General features: G+C 41.4%; 1 protein-coding gene across 2 annotated transcripts in view; it reads right to left on the bottom strand.

Annotated features, from left to right (window-relative positions):
• xirp2a (xin actin binding repeat containing 2a) overlaps positions 1–22,191 on the bottom strand; it is a 54,565-nt gene that overhangs the window by 27,831 nt on the left and 4,543 nt on the right. For both annotated transcript variants that reach the window (XM_079669296.1, XM_079669297.1), the window contains exons 3-4: positions 18,833–18,924; positions 17,674–18,074 (exon numbers count right to left, since the gene is read on the bottom strand). In XM_079669296.1, the coding sequence (XP_079525422.1) occupies positions 17,674–17,886 (213 nt within the window). In that variant the 5' untranslated portion in view covers positions 17,887–18,074; positions 18,833–18,924. The remainder of the gene's footprint in view (positions 1–17,673; positions 18,075–18,832; positions 18,925–22,191) is intronic.

Genomic DNA, 22,191 nt, shown 5'->3' with positions numbered 1-22,191 from the left:
ATTACTGCACACAGAAGGGAGGACTGCAGTTATGCATTTGATCAAATACAATAACCGGATGAATAGCAGCAGTGTCACAGCCCAACTATCTAGCTCTGAGCACCTGCCATATGTTCTCTTTGGGGAAGAGGAAGGAGGAAGAGGAAGAGGGGGGTAGTGATGATGGTGGTGACTCCGCGTATCTCCTATAGACTGACAGAGGTAATAAGCGACAGTGCTTGGTGAAATCTGTCCAAACCTTGCCTGCCTGTCGTGAGAGATAATCCTTTTGAATAAAAATAATAATCACTGCCACCTCTTTAAAGAAGCTCAGCTAATGAAATCAATGGCGGCCATCTGGGACCATTTCATGTGCATCTACGAAGAGGGCAGCCAGACCTGGGCTGGAGAAACCATGGTAACAGGAAATAACAAGGACACCTTCCATCCTTACATTGGTGCCTATTAGAGGGACAATCCGTGAGACCGTGGGCTCGCCATCACACATGCGGGGACTATTCTACACTGATTTTCTTGTGTCAGCTGTCAACGTTTTGTCCTCTAACAAGCTACTAGTAGAACTTTAATGGCATGCCATGGTGCACGGAGGGTCTCTGAGGAGGGCTGTCCGCCTCTTTCTACTCAAGTGTTCTCCATCTGTCTCCCCCCGAATCCCTCTGTTTAAAAATGTCACCCTTAATAAGTCAATTAGTCCAGAACGTTTGTTTTTTCTCAAGTGGGAGGATATCACTTGTAAGGATGTACCAATTCCTCGCATGGGGGCATATTTTCCTCACCTGAATTATGTGGGCTAAGCTTTTTCACCATGGGAGAGGAAATCACATTTCAACCTCAGATGCGAGAGGTGTTTGGTGTTTGGCCCGTTCCTGCAGCGATGCGCCAGGTGTTTGGAGGTAGACAAGACTTGAATCACTCTAAAGCTCTCTATCTCATCCTTCACACACACTTCTACCCTGCTTTGTAAATAAATACGTGACACTCTGTGAAAGAATGTCCTTGTCGCCCTGCCCTGCCTCTCAGTGTTGCTTTTCAAACATGATTAATACGTTGTTTTTTTTAGAAGCAGGTCGTACGGAAGGAAACATATGGCTGCCAGCACCTCTAAAGTTAAGTTTAATCCTAACAAAGAAGTATTTTTGTCACCGTGAGGTAGCTTGGCAACCAGCCAGCCAAATGTTATGATGTGTTAATTGGTGATGTTTAGAGTAACAATGTTTGTAGCTTCATGTTTTTAAGGCATATGTAATGACTATTAAACTACTCAAAATCAAATGTTTGACTTTATTGAGACTGCATGGAGTTTGGAGTAGTAGTAGATACGTATATATAGTCATTTTGTAGCACATTATCTACCTGTAGTGTTTGGATCATCACTCAAGGCTTGTACTAAAAATACATGAATAGTTGGGGCAAATGAATGTGGTTTTTGACTAGTTTGAATACAAGTTGAAACTTTGCCAAAACTAAGCCCTCCTGCACCTGCTTGGACTCAAATAGAAATGTTCTTGGAGTGCTTTTACCGGAGTTGGTGAAACTACAGTAGCACTTCAAATCGATTTGGTCCGCTGGTTCGATATCAGGGGTGACATTCTGGAGGAGAGAGGGCGCCCACCTTGCCGGGAGGAACTCCTCAAAGACTTTCAGGTATTATTTTTGGATTGCTTTTCCTCTCCGTCTCTCCTATCTTGGCTTCTCTTTGCTTTGAGTGTCGAGAGCTCCCTGGCCTGCTTGAGCGCATCTTCAGCACGCTTGTTATCCTGATTTTCTTACAGGTGAATGCCAGGTTTCTATTGAACATCCTCACATCAAATCAATTCTGAGGCTTCACTGATTGGCTCTCCCTGTGCCTTTAGTTCCTTTAATGTCAATGTCTCTGGGGAAACACCGTAGCTCGGGGCAACTAAAGAAGTCAATCACACGTGACTCATTGTTTGGGTACTTAAATCAAAGGATCCATTGTTGGCCAATGGTGCAAACATGAGTGAATCTGAGCATGTGGACACAGACGCTGTATTTACATAAAGTTCAGCACAGTCCCTGTCAGCTCTAGGACTGAGTGCTTCTGGCTGTGAACGCAGCCTTATGGGTCTGCTGGCATAACATATCAAGTGGCTGCTCTCAAGGATGACTCATGAGATTCTACAACAGGAAACAAATCACCGGGCTGACGGAGGCTACCAGTTGCTTTGGATTTACTTTTCTAAACACGCCTGACCTTCTTCAACAATTCAAAGCAGTGAGGTAAAGGTTCATACAGTAGCAGTCATTTTAAACTGTTACTATGCAGGAAGAGGGATCAGGTCGTTGGTCATAATGTCTTCTAGTGAGTGTACACATTTGGTTGTGGTGATTCTCACATTTAAAAAAAAAGACTTCATTGAATGTTACTTACAGTTATTGACTGCCATCCACCTTAACCTTCTGTTAGAGAGTGATTGACAGCTGCTTCAGTATCCATCACGGGCAATCTGCTGGGCTAAAAACAAGCTGCCTATATATGTACACTGTGAGGGAATCCTGCCAGGAAATATACAAACTCAACATAACACATAAGGGTGAGTTAGTCATGCTGATTCCTACTTCGTTAAAAGCAGTTGTATAATGTCTTCTGTGGCACGAGAGGAACGATGACTACTGTACAAATAACCCTGATGATGTCATGAGGCTAGGTGGCTACACATTCATATCAAAATCTATTGTTTAGATTGAATGTACATGACAGGAATTATTGTACAGATCCTCTTGAAAATAATCATGTTTTAATCATTTTTAATATATTTTTTTATGATAATGTGAATAATGTTTTATTAATGATCATTCCCTCTTACAATGTCGAATAAAAAAAAATCGCACTAGGTAATACTTTTGTGCAGTGGTTCAGGATTAAGGCAATAATAGTGTCCTGATTTTCATAACACTTTATTTAAGGGTGTCACATGGGCCAAGGAGGAACCTCTTAGAATTTTTTGGTGGATTTGAATCACAGGGCAGACACGTAAATAATTTTTCATTTTCATTAAAATTGCGAGATAGGGCCTTGGCAGGGGTCTGTGCTCTTCTAGCACCCATGAATTTAATGAATGTACTATTTAAAAAATGTATTTGTATAAATTAAAATTATACAGGCAAGAACCAAGATTTATTTTCTGAGCTGACCTTTTCATTTATTTAAAAAAGCATTTTATTTTATATAATTGTTCCTCTGAGGCGTATTAATATACAGACTGTGTGTTGTTGCTTACTTACTGTGCTTGCTATGTCTATGTTTGGAAAGGTAATTGGAATAAAAATCCATAGCCCAATGTATGGCAGGTTTTAGAGGGAAATTAATCCTCAGGCACCTTTCTTTGGATCCAACACTCAGCCGTGGTGGTTGCAGCTGGCTGGAACAGCGATGGTTCAATCTCTGGGGCTAAATCATTCAGGCTGTGTGAATAAATAGATGAGTGAATGAACAAATGAGTGCCAGAGTGAGAGGCGTTGGTAATTATGTAAGGTAATTGTCCCCTTGAAAGAGACAGCTATTGTGAGAAAAGAGATGGAGATGCACGAAAAGATCTAATAGGTTCCATCAACGGTACAGCCCATTTACTTTCATTTAAATGTGGTTCACATTTACCCACATCATTTTGATATGTTTGCTAATGTAATGAGTTTTTAAAAAATGTCTCCCATTGATGTGTTCATCTAAATGTTGCAGAGTGAGGCAGAGGTTAAAAATCAGCTGTTACTGTGTATCCAACCACAAAGGATACATATGAAATTAATTATGTAGGTCAACAGGCATAACATCTTCTGCTATCAAGTGATTGATAGTGAGACATTACATTGGAGATTAATTAAATAGTATAGCTCAATTTATTGTGATGGATTACCTATCACAAAGTATTGGAAGTATTCAAATTTGGATTGGCGGTTGACATCCACTGGGAGTGATAATTGTACCAAATTCTGCCAATAAATGCTGTTTATTTCAATATTTTACTGGGTGTGTGAAAACATTGACTGCTGGTGGCACTATAGAAACAGTCGAGAGGAAGTAGACAGTGAGATGTATCCTCTGGGGACCACGCATGTCTGTAAAGAATTAGATAGAACACCATCCAATCGTTTATTTCAGTCTGGATGCTAATGGCTGGCTAACCAACATGTCAACATCATCATACCTAGCTTTACAACGCAGATCTCAAGTTTGTCTTCAGTTGCTAAGCTGACTATACATGTCTGGCTCACATAAAAGGAAACATTGGCGCTCGTAGTCAGACTCCTGATATCTGTTAGCTAATTGAACTATTGAAGCATGCTTTGCCATTTGTTATCTGAGAGCAAAACATGCACAGGAAACCATGAATGACGGAATTAACCGAGCAGTCTTTAAAGCCAGTCTTTGGTTCCAAGGCTTATCACCTCCTACTTGTTGGTGTTATGCAACAGTGTGCATTGTTCATTTGAAGGTCATCCCGGCTTTCATGCCATCCTCCCTTCCACTCCCCCCCCCTCCCTTTTTGGCAGCCGTTTACTTTTCGCCATGCTTTTTGTTTACCATAAGCATTCCTTTCTGCAATCCAGTCGAAGCATGAAAACAATATTTGTTGTTTGCAATCCAGTATCGACTGTACTCATTATGACTCAACGGAGGCGCATCAATATTTCAAGAACTCATGGGCAAACATGGGTACAGAAGAGGGAGTGATGAGAGAAAGAGATGAGTCATGGGCCAATAAAGAAGTGAAGAGTACATGAACAAATAGAGAAGGCATGGAGAAGTCCGATTGACAACAAGAGGAATGGAAGCCACTCGGGGAGGGGGAGTCTGTATTGTCACAGTGATTTAATATGTTCTACCTAGGCCAGCTGGGACAGAGTGGATTAACTAAAGGCCAAAGAAGCAGACAGCGTCACAGTGAGAGCTAGACGGCAGAGAGCAGCCACATAGAAGAGAGACAAGACAGACGTATAGCGAGCCAGAACAAAGCCCACAGGGATATACAATGACTCACATTTATGGTCCCAGACAAACAGTGCAGCAACAGATGGGATATTTTCATACTGTTGCTTTACGGTGCAAAAAACCCATCTTCATGTATGAGCATATATTGCTGTTCGCAGCTTGTGCTCCATTTTTCTCTCCGATAGTTTTTAAGAGTGTAAAAAAACTTGGCTGATGTGTTTTCATCTCACGCCGTGTTGGTGAAAAAGGCTGCTTGTTGTTTTTGTGGGTACATGATGCAACATTAAGTCAGAGTTTTCCCTCAGCTATAGTTGCGGTTCTTCCCTGTCAGAACCATCCTCCCCCTGTGGCTGCCTGACAAACAATGCACTTGTTTTTCAATTTTATTTTTGACTCTTTGTGTTATGAAGCGCCCGGGTGAAATATATTTTTAATGAATATTTTTGAAACAATCCGTATTTGTTGCTATCAGGCATGGGCACAACAAGAAAAGTTACAGCGCAATCTTGGAGATGTAGCAATATACTCGCGGGGCTAGTTAGTCGAAGGCTGTAGCATGCAAGCTAACTGCTAGCAGGCTGCGGCGGTGCTAGTCCGTTACAAAATAGCTCTAGGCGGTTATATTACCCAAGCTAACAAGCATTTGGTTGCTACGGCTTGTAAGCTTATCTCAACTAGTTTATAGGGAAATGGGACAGTATTTGTTTTCCACTACAATGAACTGTATTCTGTTGTGACTACGCCTAAGTCAGGGAAATAAATCATTCAAATGTCCATCAAAAAGCTCACATAGCACATTTAAATATGTATTTAACTGTGTGATCCCAGGCAGACTTCCCTTTTGCATATGCCACTCTTTGATCCCCACATATTTACATATGATCTGCCCCATACGAGCACAGCTGCCTACCGCCGGCCTCTGAGCAGCTCAAATGGAGCAGTTGGACGTTGTGACAGAACATGCTGCTATTTTTAGCATTACTAGCACTCCCCACGGGGCAGCTTTGCTACAGGAAGGCCAGGGGCTGGTCCAGTATAGTAGCAACACGGCTATTTGTTTCCCATTTTCAGTAAGGAGGATTTCAGTCAGAGGCACTTACTGCAAATGGTTATACAGTTTAGGAAAAAATGCAGTTGCTTTAGGGAGCTCTGAACCTCAAAAAGAACCTACGGGGAGTATAAATCCCTCTTTAATAATCCAATGGATTGAAATAACACCTAGTTAATGAATATTACAAAAAGTATAGCCCATAATGAGGAGGTTTGGGTAGTCCCTATAGTAGTTTCTACATCACCAAGCCACAAGAGGCTATTTTCAAAAATGTGCCTAATAATCTTGCCGTCTCGATCCAATAAACGCTATGTACTAAGCACTCAGCAGCGATACAAACACATTATAGTTTCTAAATTGTTAGTTTGAGGCCAAATTCCCAGCAATTTTAGCCACAGCTTGGTGCTTCACACTTTTTTTCAGGGTTAAGTGTCCTGCTCAGAGTCACTCGGGGTGGAAGCTGTTAGAGGAGGGTCGAGTCATTTAGCTTGCCCAACTGGGCTCATTTGCAAATGACAAATTTGACCCAGATCTAGTGAGCGGCAGATAAATTAAAAGCTTGACAGACGTCCAATGATTTTGAGTTTCAAAGCTTGGCTGCAGAAAGTCCCTGTGTGTATTGACTGCTGCCTATTAACAGGGACATTAGCAGGCCAATAATGCGGGCTGGAGGTCTGCCGTACAGGACATGGATACACTTAGATTTATCTTACACACTTTTAATATGAGACGTGTGTGTTTCACATAGATCTGAATGGATAAATGTGTTTGACATCAACATATTGCAGCCTTTTTTATTATTAATTATAAGTGATGGAGAAATATACACGTGTGGGGAACGACATATACACGTGTGGGGAATGACATATAAGGTATTTTTCTTCCTTCTCTGTCTTTTTGAATTTTCACTTATTTTTTCATTATGTGTAACTACTGCTTGTTGTATACTTATTCATACTTTTATAAATATTTATAACATTAAAAAAGTATGATTTTATACAATTCTTTGTACAATACAAGTCTTTTTTCTCATAAAATGTTATAAGATTCTGTGCCAGAGCTCCTCATTCTATATTCTGGGCCTCTTCTCCTCAGATTATCTAAGCCAAGGTTCAAATTGGAAGCCATGTGCTTGTCTCAAAGGAAGGGAAGACGCAGAAAAAAAGAGAAAATTGGGAAAAGGAGTGTTTGAGATTGTGCAGTCGGGAAGCAGGGCCTGATGAAGCTTATCATTATCGAAACATGAATATAATTAGTTAATCAGACTGTGACCTGCTTTACCTGCTAATTTATGAACTCTCTTTTCATTTGGTTTCTCCCCCCTAACGCCCCTGCTGAGACTCCATGGCTCCCGATCCATCTTCATCGTCCTTGCTCTCCGTTTCCCCCTCCCATCCACTCTCCCAGGCCTCTCTCTTCTCACAATATGGCCTTATGCTCACTGAATGTGAATCATATTTCAGTCTCTTTCATCAGTGCTCTCTTAATGTTCAGTGAGGGATGCCAACATCACCAGGCTCTACTATTTATACACGATGACTCTAAAGTGGCTTGGGCTGCGGCTCTGTTTTCAGCCTCTCCAAATATACACTGAAGCATGGAGCTGACTTACTGCATGCCTCGTTGAATTCTGGGGATTTAAGTCTATAATTGTGCAAATGCGTAATACGAGCTCGTGCATGTGGACGAACTTCACGTCACCTTCTACTGGAATTACTTTGTGCCGGACTCAAATGTTTCAACAGCTACGTATGGGATGGATGACCACAACATGTTATGCGTTCAGCATTTGAACCAACTGACTATATTAATCACCTGACTTTTCTTCGAGTGCCATTATAGGGTTCAAAAAAGGCTTTAGTTTTCGAGATACCCCTACCCGAGGTAGAACAAATGACAACAATTATTGTTCTTATCTTTAGGGTCTCCCATTAATGAAATTGATTGTTGTCAAATTTTATTTGGGGGGAAAAAAAGTTTTTTGGGTTGTTCTTTAGAACTACCCCAATCCCTAAAAAAGAGCCAAATTAGACCATGCCGAATATGGGAAAGGTGACAAAAAAGCCCATAACTTCAGAATGACCACACTTTTCCTCTTCAGATTTGCTGAGGTATGAACCAGGTGGCTGTCCTACATCACCAAATAGTCAGACAATTATTTAACTAAAGAAATACTGAATTATAGTCCTGTAAACTTACCTTTAGTTTAGATGGAAATTGTACTTTTTGGTGATAGGAACATAGGACTCAATCACTTTTCTCTCATTTATCAGAAAAACAGTAATCCCTAAAAAATATACCATTACTGAATTGTCTAGGGTGCTATTGAACACTAACCAGTAGTTGGTAGTCTGGTACAGTTCTATTGCAAATGAGATTTCTTTAGACACAGGCCTACCTCTTCTCTGAGACAGTCAAACTCCGAATGGGGGATAAGTGGCACGGAAACGTCAGGTTACACATGTTGACATTCTGCACAGCAGGTGCAGAACTCCGTACAGGGAAGGCCAACAGAGAGGCACTTTGCACTCTCTCCACACTTTGCAATACAAGTGAGTAATGTCTCTCACTTCTGTAGGTGCTGGGGCTTTTGTAAATAGCACTGGTTGAATGGCCCCATCTCTAACAATCCATCCCTTGCCAATAGGACTCCATAAGGGTTTGGTTTGGGCTGGGACACCATATCGCTGTCTGAAACATTGCTCTTTACATGTTGTTGACATGCATCCTCTGTTGGCGGCAGATTTTCCGAGGCTGCATCTGTTGTTGATGCAATTATGAACCTCAGTTCATCCAAGTTTGTGCACATCAGTCCAATTTCCTTTTCCTTTTTTCCATATAGCAGAAGGGCAAATTGTCTTGCGACTGGCCAAGAATCATCCAAGCTGGCAGAGAGTCCACAATGGGCCAGATCTTTGAGCTCGCTGAGATGGGTCTTGAGTTTGGTGAATGCTGTTGTCTTTCCTATTCTGTACAAACTACTTGTCGTGCCACAGCCAGTGAGTGCATGACATGCTGGTAGACAGTTAGACATGTAGTAGCCGTCCAGCTTCAGGACCATCTCCAACTAAACGGCCTCTTTGAGAAATTCCAGTCTGGTTTCCGTTCCGCCCACAGCACTGAAACAGCTCTGGTCAGGGTCACAAACGACCTGCTGATGCTGATTGTCTTTCCTATTCTGTACAAACTACTTGTTGTGCCACAGCCAGTGAGTGCACGACATGCTGGTAGACACACATGTCTTTTCCAATTTTCTCACATATGGTGTTGATGGGGACCTATCTCTCTCTCATTTCATGGCCTGCATGCATGTACACTAGAGATGAACCAAACATGTATTTGCTTGCATAATATATGAGCACTACTTCCACACCTGTGTCATCAGACCTCACAATGATACGGGAATATGACTCTGCAAGATGTATGGCATGGAGCACCATCCTTGTGTCTGCCTCCTCCTGATCATTGTACAGTGATGTCAAACTGCTGACTCCTGCTGTGCAGATGCTCTTCACCTCCTCCCCTTCGCTCACAAACATGCACAGTGCAGTCTTGTTTCCACTACTCCTTAAGTACTTCCTGTAGTTTGTGGACATTTGTTTTGCCAGTGATAACATGTATAGGCCTTCCATCACTTGCACCTCTCCTTTGCCTCTCCAGGTCTTTTATTGACTGTGGGCTGTCATACCTGTCAAATACCATGAACACACATTTAATTTCTTGTTTTCTATATATACAGTATATATATATATATATATATATATATATATATATATATATATATATATATAATATGTGCCAAACACACGGGTGTGTCAATGCAGGTGGATTTAAACAAGTGCAGATCTCTGTAATGAGGAAGAATAACAAGTGTTATAACCTAAAGCAAAACAAATTTCCCAAACTATAGGAAGTGCTTGAGGAGTGGTAGGTTGTTAACTGCTGCGGAGAGGGGTATGTTTTGGCCAGAAAAGGTGATGTGGGTTATGGGGGATGACTGGACCTGGTTTGGTGTGCCAACTAAAATAGCTTCTGTTTTGGAGCTATTTAGCTGCAGGAAGTTTTGTTGCATCCAAGCCTTTATCTCCTCAATGCAGGTGTTAAGGGATGTTGAAGGGAGCGGTGACGATGATGGTGACACTGAGGAAGCATGTGGGATAGAGTCTGTCTTTATATATAGCTGCGTGTCATCAGCGTTGCAATGGAATGATATTCCATGCTGGCTGATGACACGGCCAAGGGGCAGAGTGTACAGGGTGAACAGAGTGGGCCCGAGGACCGACCCTTGAGGGACACCACGGGTGACAGGGTGTGTCTGGGAACTCGCACCTCCCAAGGAGACGTACTCTGTTCTTCCAGACAGGTAGGACTTGAACCAGCTCAGGGCGGAGTCAGAGAGTCCGATGGTGTATTGGCAGGGCGGCGCCAGGGTATGGCTGGGGTAGGCTACAGCCATACCAAGAAATGGCTTAGCCCCACCATGAAAAAATATGTTAAAGTAAGCATGTTGAGAACACGAATTGTGAAAATATACTGGACACGACCCGTATATTTCTGTCCAAAACACACAAACTGCTGTAACAACAAAGTGCACGTTACTGATGCAATATGGTTGAGACCATTCAGGCTTATGCTAGAAGAGGGGTGCAAGGAATAGTAGTAGTAGTTTTATACACTAAAGGTGTGGAAATTCTCTGGCGTTATAAAATCAGCGCGACCGCGTCAGATCAAAATGCCTCCGAATGCAATTTGAATAGACCTACAGCCAATGAGAGCAACGAAATGTTGGGTCTGCGTCATGCCTTACTGATTGAGATCAATCGGAACCGCCATTCAGTATCCCCATTGGATCTTCAACGTGTACTATCATACGTCACGTTCACAGTGATCCCTTTTTATTTACTACAAGTCAAATGTGACTTTTTATTTCATACAGTTCCATTCTGATTGAGACAGGGAAATAATCTAAACCTCACACATGGCGTTTCACTGTCAAGGGGGGCGATATAGCTTGTATGTAATTACATTGCAAATACTGACTTGAGCCCCACCACTGTATGTGTTAGCCCCACCTTAGATTACCCAACAAAAATACTCTGGCGCCGCCACTGTGTATTGGAGGCGCTGAAGGAGGATGTTATGGAGTGCAGTGTCGATATGCTGCAGTCAGATCTAGGAGGATGAGGAGAGATGGGGAACCAGGTTCAGCCGCGTTCAGCAGGTCGTTTGTGACCCTGACCAGAGCTGTTTCAGTGCTGTGGGCGGGACGGAAACCAGACTGGAATTTCTCAAAGAGGCCGTTTAGTTGGAGATGGTCCTGAAGCTGGGCGGCTACTACAATTATGTCACCAGCATGTCGTGCACTCACTGGCTGTGGCACAACAAGTAGTTTGTACAGAATAGGAAAGACAACAGCATTCACCAAACTCAAGACCCCTCTCAGCGAGCTCAAAGATCTGGCCCATTGTGGACTCTCTGCCAGCTTGAAAGAGTCTTTGCCAGTCGCAATAGAATTTGCCCTTCTGCTATATGGAAAAAAGGAAAAGGAAATTGGACTGATGTGCACAAACTTGGATGAACTGAGGTTCATAATTTCATCAACAACAGATGCAGCCTCGGAAAATCTGCCGCCAACAGAGGATGCATTTCAACAACATGTACAAAGAGCAATGTTTCAGACAGCGATATGGTGCCACAGCCCAAACCAAACCCTTGTTATGGAGTCCTGTTGGCAAGGGATGGATTGTTAGAGATGGGGCCATTCAACCAGTGCTATTTACAAAACCCCCAGCACCTACAGAAGTGAGAGACATTACTCACTTGTATTGCAAAGTGTGGAGAGAGTGGAAAGTGCCTCTCTGTTGGCCTTCCCTGTACGGAGTTCTGCACCTGCTGTGCAGAATGTCAAAATGTGTCTCCTAACGTTTCTGAGGAACCTGACATTTAACATTATATTCTAGTATCTATATACTTGACCTCTCACAAAATGATTTGATGATTTGTATACTGTACTTTGAATTAAGGTTCCAGTTTCAATAAAACCTGTACTATTTACACCTATGTTTTAGAGGCTTGCAATTTAGAACCAATACACTTGATTGTATTGGTTACTCTTATTCTGACTATTTGGTGATGTAGTTCAGCCACCTGGTATTTCCCTCTCCAAATATAATGACCATCAGAGTGAGTATTCTTAACTTATAGGCTATTGTGCCTAAAGAAATCTAATTTGCAATAGAACTGTACCAGATATTTCCATACAACTACTGGTTAGTGTTCAATAGCACTCTAGACAATTTAGTAATGGTATATTTTATAGGGATTACTGTTTTTCTGATAAATGGGAGAAAAGTGATTGAGTCCTATGTTCCTATCAGCAAAAGTACAATTTCCGTCTAAACTAAAGCTAAGTTTACAGGACTATAATTCAGTATTTTCTGAGTTAAATAATTGTCTGACTATTTGGTGATGTAGGACAGCCACCTGGTTCATACCTCAGCAAATCTGAAGAGGAAAAGAGTGATCATTCTGAGGTTATGGGCTTTTTTGTCACCTTTCCCATATTCGGCCTGGTCTAATTTGGCTCTTTTTTAGGGATTGGGGTAGTTCAAAAGAACAACCAAAAAAACATTTTTTTTAAATAAAATTTGACAACAATCAATTTCATTGATGGGAGACCCTAAAGATAAGAAAAATCATTGTTGTCATTTGTTCTACCTCGGGTAGGGGTATCTCAAAATCTGAGGGCCCTTCCTGCTAGACTATAAGGGAAATGTCTCGATAACAGTTGTAAATTGGGCTATTATACTTCCAATGACGTCATCTGAAAAGAAGTAAGATTTGGTTCTAAATATAGGAGAAATAGTGACGTATATTATTACTTACAAATAAAAGATCAAATTATTTGTAAGGATGACATTTCTTTAGTCAAGATTTAAAAATAGGAAATATATGTACAAGCAAGTGATTTACAATTAAGAGGCATAACGTTTTTCCAATAATACCAATAAAACATTAGCGTGTTAGCAGAGTCATTTTGAGAATGTAAGAATTTTAACGTTAGCATTTAGTTCTAGGTACTACTGCGCAATGTACTGTAGCTTAGAGTCAACTAGAATGGCCTTTTCTCATTCATTCGTTCAAACTTCTACATCAGCCCAACTTAAATTAAAACAATTCTTTCCCTGTGTGATGTACAGTATCAAATCCTCCAATATGTTATATTTAGCAGCTCCGGTTTCCTGCTTCCATCTATTTATGCTAACATGGGACCATTATTTGGCACCCTCACTTTGTCCAAGCACCCGTACCGAGTAATGAGACAACCGGGGCCAATTTCCAACAACAATGCAGAGACCCTGACAGCCAAAATGTTACTACTTAATGTGCTAAATTATGAGAAGATGTCAACAAATGTGCACAGCCTCTCAGTGAAATGCTTTCTAAAATATCTGTAAAGAGAAAAAGGCCTTGAGATGATTAAATGGGCTGCTACCATGGCTTTTAGACACTATGTTTAACTGTAACAACTGTGTCTTTATGCTGTTCCTCTCATTCATCATAAGGTTTAATGATTGAGATTTAGTAAATGAACACACAGCCAAAGAATATTGAGTGCTTCCTCTTTTTTTGCCATGGAAATGATGCTGCCCTCACATTGACATAGCGCCATGATGAGTGATTGAGCAAGGAAGACTTGAGGTCTTTGGCTAATTGTTGAACACGTATTCTTGTGTAGGGCTGTGGGTGTTAGAGAAAAGACAATCTGAGTCACAAAACAATCTGTATGGAAGAAAGCCTGCAGATATGCATTCATTACCCAGCTATGGGAATGGATTATCATACGTTGGAGTGAATATGCACATGCTACTATAATACCTCTGGGGGGAAATGGGTCTGACAACAACACAGAGCCGACCTCCACATCATTTTTTATTTGTCAAATCCATAAACAAAGCGAACGCCAGGTAGTCAATGAGTAATCTGAACGAGACAAATGAAGCGGGGAGTTTCACAGCTGTGTTTGGCTCGCAGCAGAACAGAGCAAGTATTCTACGAGCCAAGGCGCGAGCAACAAGTCATCATCACACAACAGACTAGCAATGCGTCACCACACGGCTCCGCTGCCAGCTCCATTAAAAGATTTGAATCTGCGAAAGTGAGACGAAAGAGATGCCTGGTAAAAGTTAATGGAATTTTTACGAGCTCAATGGACTTGATGAGGACGCGGGTGTCCTCATCAAGTCTGGATCAATTTCTTGCAGACACATTGTGGCTTTTAGTTTATTTAACGTTTAATGAAGTGCGTTTAGGAAAGGTGTTGCATAATGATTGATTCTTTTTTTTCTTTTAACGCGGGGAAATGGCTGACAATTAGCCAAAAGGCAGGACTATGAACATCTTTCAACATGTCAGTTGGGATTTGGCAAAGAGACAAGAAATTGCTTGGAGAAGTCGATAAAAAGGAACCGCATATAATACATTTCTCCATTTGCTTCAATTGACTTCTGACATTTGAAAACAGGCTATATTCAAGCGCACACGCTGTAAGATCTATAACGAAAGATATGGTCACAGGAACAAAATGCCAAGTATCTTACTGACCATGAGCCAGACACATAAAAAATGCAAGAGTGATGTAGTGACAGTGATGATACGAGTTGTGAAAATAAACCAAGGCAACATTCCAGACCTGTGGAGCCACTGTCTGAATGTATGTAGACACCTCATTCAGAGTCAGCCACCTAAAACAGTTCCTACTTAACCATGTTATCCTGTTAGCCAGGTGTCATCCCATGGCGTGAGATCCGCTTACATTATTTTGTGTTGGGTTAAATGTACCAAACCAATCATGTTTCAGCAAATATGCAAATCCTGATAATCTGACACCTCTAATCTGAACAGAAAAGCGATTTGAAGACACCTTCAGGCGTTGAGAATGAACTCTAATTAACTGCAGGTGATTAGTAATCGTCTCACTGTGATAAACTCCTGATTAAGAGCACAACATTGATCCTCCTTTCATGGAGTTTACAGGGTTCATAGAGTGACAGTTTAACTCAAAGACGCTCCACTGCCACCCACTGGCAAACAGCAGCCATCACATCATGAACTTAATAGTACAACATAATGGAAAGCTTTCTTGTTTTTGATGACGAGCCTGTTTTAAAATGCATGTCAATAACAAAAAAATGTGTGCATGCATGCTTCTGAGAATTCTTTCCTCCCTGCATGATATAAAAACATTTTAGCATCTGTCTCATGCATGTGTATCAGTATGTGTGTATCTTGCCCAGAAGGTCAGACAGATGTTTTAAACACGAGCCAGTGTCCCTGGAGGAGCAGCTCGCCACACACGCTCTTTTGCACACGAGATAAAGCTCTGCGTGACGCCACATCTGCGGCTGTTGGAAGCGCCCGATGAGGATATGGGCCACAGCTGAGCGACCACCTGGGAGTCTGTCACTCATTGTTATGGCTGGCCGTCCAATGACGTCACACCGTTTAAATAAATAATACAGGCCACGGGAAGAAAAATACAGCGCATCTTTAAATATTAAGCTCAGCCTCAGCCAGTATACATGCTAATTTTAAGCTAACTGCTGGTCACAAAGTAGCATAGGGTTCTGACATTGAATTGCAAGACCAATGCACTCTCCAAGTACTGCTTTCCTGCATTAAACCAAAGCTAGCTCGAATTGATTGGTACATAGCCGACTATGTCTGTCTGCTGTTCAGTGCTGAGCAGGGAGAGTACTGTGTGAGTCCACTCCCCGATAACTCCAGATGACGGAGCTCGAAAACAACGCTGATTGGAGCAGTGGGAATAAAACAAAACTGTATAGAGTTGAGATTCTGGGGCTAATAAATTGTTTATAAGTATTTGCTGTAGCAGCTTTAATGGGTCGCACACTTCAAACAAAGAAGGACTGATAACATTGAAGCACACTAATGGCTAAGTGACACATTATTTGTCAAGAGGCATTGTCCTGCATGGTGTCACTAAATGGCGTTTGAATGACAAGCCCATTTTTGAGCCCTTTGTGTGTTATCACTATGCATCTTTTTGCTTTTCAAATGTCACATAAAATGTCAAATATGAGAGGCTCAGAGCAAGTGCTTCAGAAGTCAGTGGATGTAATATAAAGAGCGTAAAGTAGGGAAGATGGGATGCATGGCTAGAAAAAACACAAAACTGCCTGCTGTTCACATCCTGTCTTAATGCAAAACTCAAATGTTGACTTACGATGTAGTTTAGTTTGAGTCGACAACATTAACAAATAATTAACTTCAAATGAGCCATGTTTCGGTTCACGTGGACCAATTTAACCCAAAATCATGATCTTTTTCTGAAGACTGACACTAGTTTTCAACCCAAACCTAACCAAATAGTTCTGTTTTATGTGGCAACTTGAGAATGACAACAGCGTGTTAAATGACACACTAAAAGCTTAAAATGCGTGGACACAACATGCAAAATGTCCTTTAAAAGTGGTGTGCTATGTATACTCTCTCCTATGAGATCATGTTTAACAGTCAAAGAAATACTGGAATGTGGAACAGCCATAATAAAACCAAAGAGGAGGTCTTGTCTCTTGAGACTGTTGTGGCTCATAGTTACCACAGCAGCCCAAACACGTCTGAGGAGGAGAAACTAGGATATTAGCCTTCACAGCTGGACGGAACAGCAAAAAGAAACCATCAAACGATGCTATCTTAAACTCTTAGCTCGAGTGATGTGGATCATTAACCACATTAATCCGTTTAATGTTTCTCAAGAGCCAGATGTGATTTCTAACAGATTCACATTTCTCTCTGCCTCTGGCCTGACGGAGAAGCTTCTCTCCACTTCCAGTAGCAGCCGACATGCCAATTACCGGGGTTATTTTTAAAATCCTGCTTCACCATAAAGCCCCCCAAAATAGGTCTCAAATAACAGGGTGTCGAATATCACCAACCCTGTGGCACAGATGCAGCCGCTGTGTATCAGTGCCTACAGCAGTCAACACTGGCACACACTGAGAACCACATTCCCCATAATGCATTGGCCCCTGTTGATTTTGTGTTTAGAGTTTCAAATGTTCCATGCCCAATCATTAAATCATTTTAATGGGGTTTGATTTGATGACATTGGAGCAAAAAAGTAGGTCATCTGGGCCTTTTGGTTTTATCTTCAGACATTTGGTAAATGAGTGGTTTTCCCATAATGACCCACTTCAGTTCCAAAAGACTTAGATTTTCCTCTCAGAGAAGCCAGCTGAGTCAGAAAATCAAAGCGAGAGAGAGAAGGCCACCCTCCTCTCTGGCAAAGAGACGAGAACTGTAAGCATTTTTCACCAATGAAATGACGGAAAAACCCAAATGAATCACATCGAAGCAAACGGAGGGATAAGCAACATCCTGTTTTGACTTTCCAATTCTTCCAGAAATATGTCAACAACGTGGTCAAGCAATATCCGCCTCGAAAGAGTGATTATATAAAGAAGAAGCTTACAACAGTGATATAAACATAGTGCTCAGTGTCAGCACTCAAAAACTAGATCTGTATGCTTGAGGCATGACCTCACACTCACCACAACTGACTTTACGTTGTAAGGTTGAAAAAAGGAATTTACTTGGAGAGATTTGGAAAACACAAACACAATGAACATGCGGAGTGGAAGTTACTTACTGTGTTTCCAACGCCAGGCTTCTCAAACATCCTCTTCAGGTTATCAAGTGGAATGTCAAACCTCTCAATCCTCTTCGCAGCCTGCAGGTCCTCTCGGAGCACTGGATCGTGTGATGCCTCTACCTGCGGCCCAGGGGAACTCTGGGAAACGAAGCCCGAGGTCGCCGACACTGCACTCGCCACCTCCTCTCCATTTCCTGATTGAATTTCCATTGTTGTACAGAAACCGTATCTCCCCCCTTTTTTCCCTTCAGGCTGGCACTTGGAGAGGAAGTGTATTGTGTGAGGTGAGTCAGCAGGGGTGAGGACGTTTTAAAAGGGTGAGGATCGGAGATGGAGATGCAGGAGTGGGTTCCTCTCTGTCTGCCAGGCTCTCCGGGTCTTGCAGGCACACTGAGTGGCTGAAAGAAAAAGGAGGAGGAAAGGAAAAGTTCACAGGGGAATTTTTTTTCCTCTCTCCCCAGCCCTGTAATTACTCATGCATACACAGAAGCCTATGTACACTCACAAGTGGGCTCAGAAAGGCAAATTGAGATATGAGTGGAGAAAAAAGGCCAAAGAAGAGATGACAGGGGAAAGGAGAGGGGGAGCACGAGTGAAAAAGTGGAAAGAAGATGGAGAAGTTTGACTGATTCTTTAAGTATAACCCATCCTAATACTCTGTAACAACTCAACAACTTCAGATTTCCATAGATAACATACTAAAAATATATGATATGTTATTATTAGTTAAAGTTAAACCTCTCAACAGAAAATAAAATGGCTGAATTCAATATTACCTTAACAGATAGTTAGCAAGCTAGTTAGCTCTGACAGCTAGCTATCAAAATGTTTGAGGAAAAAGGAGTGTTATTTATTTTCATTCTTTTTAAATATTGAGTTTAAATAAGGTTAAGAAAATTTATTAAAAAATATCCCAAAATGGTTTGTTCACTTATTTTTTAATTATTATTTTCACACATAAGCTACAAAAGACTGTGGCACCCCGAGCAATGCAGAGCAAAGCCACAATTACCACTGGGTTAAAAAGGAACATCTGTAAGCTTTCAGGAAACAAATTAACAACTTTGAACCTCACCCATCCTTCCTGAAACACTACGGGGTGTGTACCAAAGCTCATTATCCCTGAACAACACAAGGAAAGCCCATTAGAACTAACCTTACTGGCCTGCGCTGCACCCATGATGGCAGATACATTGTTCATTTTCCACTTGCCACACCAACACTTCCTTGGGAGTGTTTTCCTGCTTTCTGTTTTGGCACAAAAGGGAAATTAAAAAGTTAAGTCTGCTTCCTCCGTGACTCACATTTCAGTCAGGTACAAAGTGTGATTTTCAATACATTGGAGGAAATTGGGCTTTGTAAACTAGATTAGTTCAAATTCCCCCCCCTGTTATATTCATGTGGGCTCTGAGAGAGAAGCACATGATAGAGAGGAGAGTAAGAGGGAACAGAGGAAGCCGATGGAGATTGACAGCTTAGTTACAGGATCATGTAGGAACAAAGACAGCTGAGTTACAAGCCTAAAAACAGTCACATAGAAACATCAATACAGTGAGAAAGGAACTGAGAGGCAATCCAGATAACCCAATCTTAATGAATGAACGGTCATGATATATGCATCTGATAGCACTGTGGAGGACACAGTATCACTCCAATTATACCAGTGGCAAATACATTATTCAGGGAGGAGGACCAAAGGTATGTGTGTCACTTTCAGCTGGATCCAGTGTCCATTTAGGCGTCTCAGTTACAGCAGTTACTCACAGGGAATAAAAACAAATATTCTGTTTTGAAATTCCATTCATTTGTATCCAATGTTTGATTTCAGCAATGGAAAAGGGTCAATTTGGAGAGGAACAGGAAGCTAAGGACGGCTTTGGGACTAATGGAATAGTGGGGATTTTCCGTGGTATGCATCTTGATTCGTTGCATAGTGAAAGTGGATTCAGAAACATGCACACAGATACTGTTATAAGTGCAAGGCTAAGTGGAATTCAGTGTGGGAACAAACATAATGCCCCCTGACACAAAGCTCCAGAGCAGCTTTTCTTTAATACAGCAAGACAACATTTAAGCTCTGGTGGGGCTTTAGAGAGACTGAGGATTCACAAGGGTAAAAACACTGTCTGCTTCTATTAAATAAACTATGATGCAGGATCTGTGTGTGCTCCCGTGTGGAATTCCTGGCCAAGGACTCCAGACGACTTTATTTAGACAACAGACTGAAATACCAACCCCTTGGATAAGATTCGAAAATGGAAGAAACTGTTCTCTCTCTACAGAAATGTGTGTTCACATGTCAACGTTCCAGTAAACCATTCAAAGAGCTGTCACTGAATACCTCAGTTCAATATAGAATGTACTTAAAAAGCCAAAAGGTCCATCTGTTCCCAAGAAAAGCTCTAGAAATACAGTCAGGAGAGAAAAAGAGTTCTAGACTGTAGCCAGGAAAAAGTGACGCGCAGCAGCTGACTGCACATTATTCAATCTTGTTGGTTGTTGATGTTAAAATGGAAAAGCCACTCTGATTCCAACCCTCCTTTTTAATCAAATGTGACATTAAGGACTCTGAAAGCCTAGATTTTCTACATCATGATCCAAAAGAGATTTACAATCTTCAGTTTTATTTAGCTGTACGACGTGTTTAAGCATCTTTCAGGTTATTGTTCTATAGCTTTATCTCTGGTATGCTTTGTCCAACACCAAACAACCGACAGACAGTTAGCTACTAGCTAATAGCGGAATATTAAGCAAGCTAACTTAAGTCGAGTCGATTTAAACAAACTTTAGCTACATGTTGTAAGAACTTTGTACAGCAACAGTATTTTGATGGTTATTTGGTCAAATGTTCTTTGTTTGGTTTTTAGATTGCATTATTTGTCTTTCTATTATGTGATGCTCCAGAGACCTCGTTTCTCAGTAGGTCAATAAAGTTTCATGTTATAATCTCTTCTGAAATCAAATATCTTCCCACAGACTCTTACAATGTGTAATATAAGGAGCTGCAGTTTGCTTTTGTTGGCATACTCATTTGTCCTCAGCCCACCTCATCTACTACAACGTCAGGCACTTATTTCCTTCATTTACCAGAAGGCCTTTCTGCAGCTCTCACTAAAGCACTCAGGGTTTAAGGGATTAAAAGGAAAGACGTGTACTTTGAAGCAAAAAGTGAACACTTATGTTGTGATTGTAATTTGAACTCTTGACTCCTGTTTTCCAGAGGAACAGGCAAAAGATACCCAGAAAAGCTAAATATATTTTTGCAGTGTTTAGTATCGATTCTAAAGGACCCACGGGTTGATTTCCGATGTTTTGGAATGGAGGCAGCAACAAATCAGTGTAGCCGACCTTTGACCTCCTTTACAGAGTGACAAGCATGTTCCAGGTCCCTTACATTACAAACAAATAACATCTCCAACTGAACTGAAACAGTTTCATATTATTTACTGTACTGTCTTTTACATGTATTTTACTGGTAGCTTCTCTCATCTTACATTTGCATGTTTTTTCAACAACAGAAATCTTATTTTAACTACAGAATAATACAATAGTCAAAATGTGACATCTAACACTACCACACTAAATGATTTTGAGTAAACCTCAGGACAGAATTAGACACTTCCAATTGAAATTGAGTGTAGTGTGCTTCTCTCTGTACACACTGTAACGCTTCCTGCTCACTTTCTAGGCTCACTAGTAGACACAGCAGTCAGTGTGGATTCAATGACAGCTACACTACTCCGATTACTGAGGTTCTACTTCCTCCCTCGCCTTCAATAGTACACAACCAGTCATCTGATAGGGTCACATGATAGTGATGCAATGCAGTAGCTGTTTGGTCTACCAATGAAAACAGAAGATTGCATGCACAAGTGTCCTTCAAGGTGAAGCTGTGGTGAATGCATTGAAATGTTTGTTTTTAGTGAATAGCTGGATTTAATCGACTCATTTGGCTATGTGAGAGCAGCTGGGTTGTATACACAGTGTGTGCTACAATTTGTGGGACTGTAATATTCTCTGTGACAAAGATCAAAACAACACATCCAGGAAGAGCCCTTTACTAGTGTGCACTGATCTGGAGTTCAGTGAAGGTTTAAATGTTGATGTCTTCACGATGGAAAGCTCTGAGATCATCTCGGGCAAATGTAGTTGGCTTGTTTGACTCGGGGCTTCGCCTGCAGTGTTCTTTAAACAGACCAGACAGACGCTCAGCCATCTGCTCTCCTGACCGCTTTTCAGCCACCGCCTCCTCCTCTAAGTAGGAAAGAATGACGGCCTGGACTTTTTCACATTTCTCACAGCTGGCTGCAGCATTAAAACCCAGGTTTAAAGGGAACAATAAAACATGGGGAAAGGACGGAGCAGCTGGATATCGGATCCTATGTTGAGATGTATTGGTCCTGCAGTGGGCCAATTGTTTGACATGCTTGAAAAATCTAATTTACCGTGTGGTTTTATAGAGAAAATATAACAATCAATCTAACGAAAAAGCCCAGTATAAATAGACTTTTATAG

This window comes from Notothenia rossii (assembly GCF_949606895.1).
Source record: "Notothenia rossii genome assembly, chromosome: 3".
Taxonomy (NCBI): Eukaryota; Metazoa; Chordata; class Actinopteri; order Perciformes; family Nototheniidae; genus Notothenia; species Notothenia rossii.
Note: the sequence above shows the minus strand (reverse complement) of the source record. Positions and strands in the feature narration are given on the sequence as shown.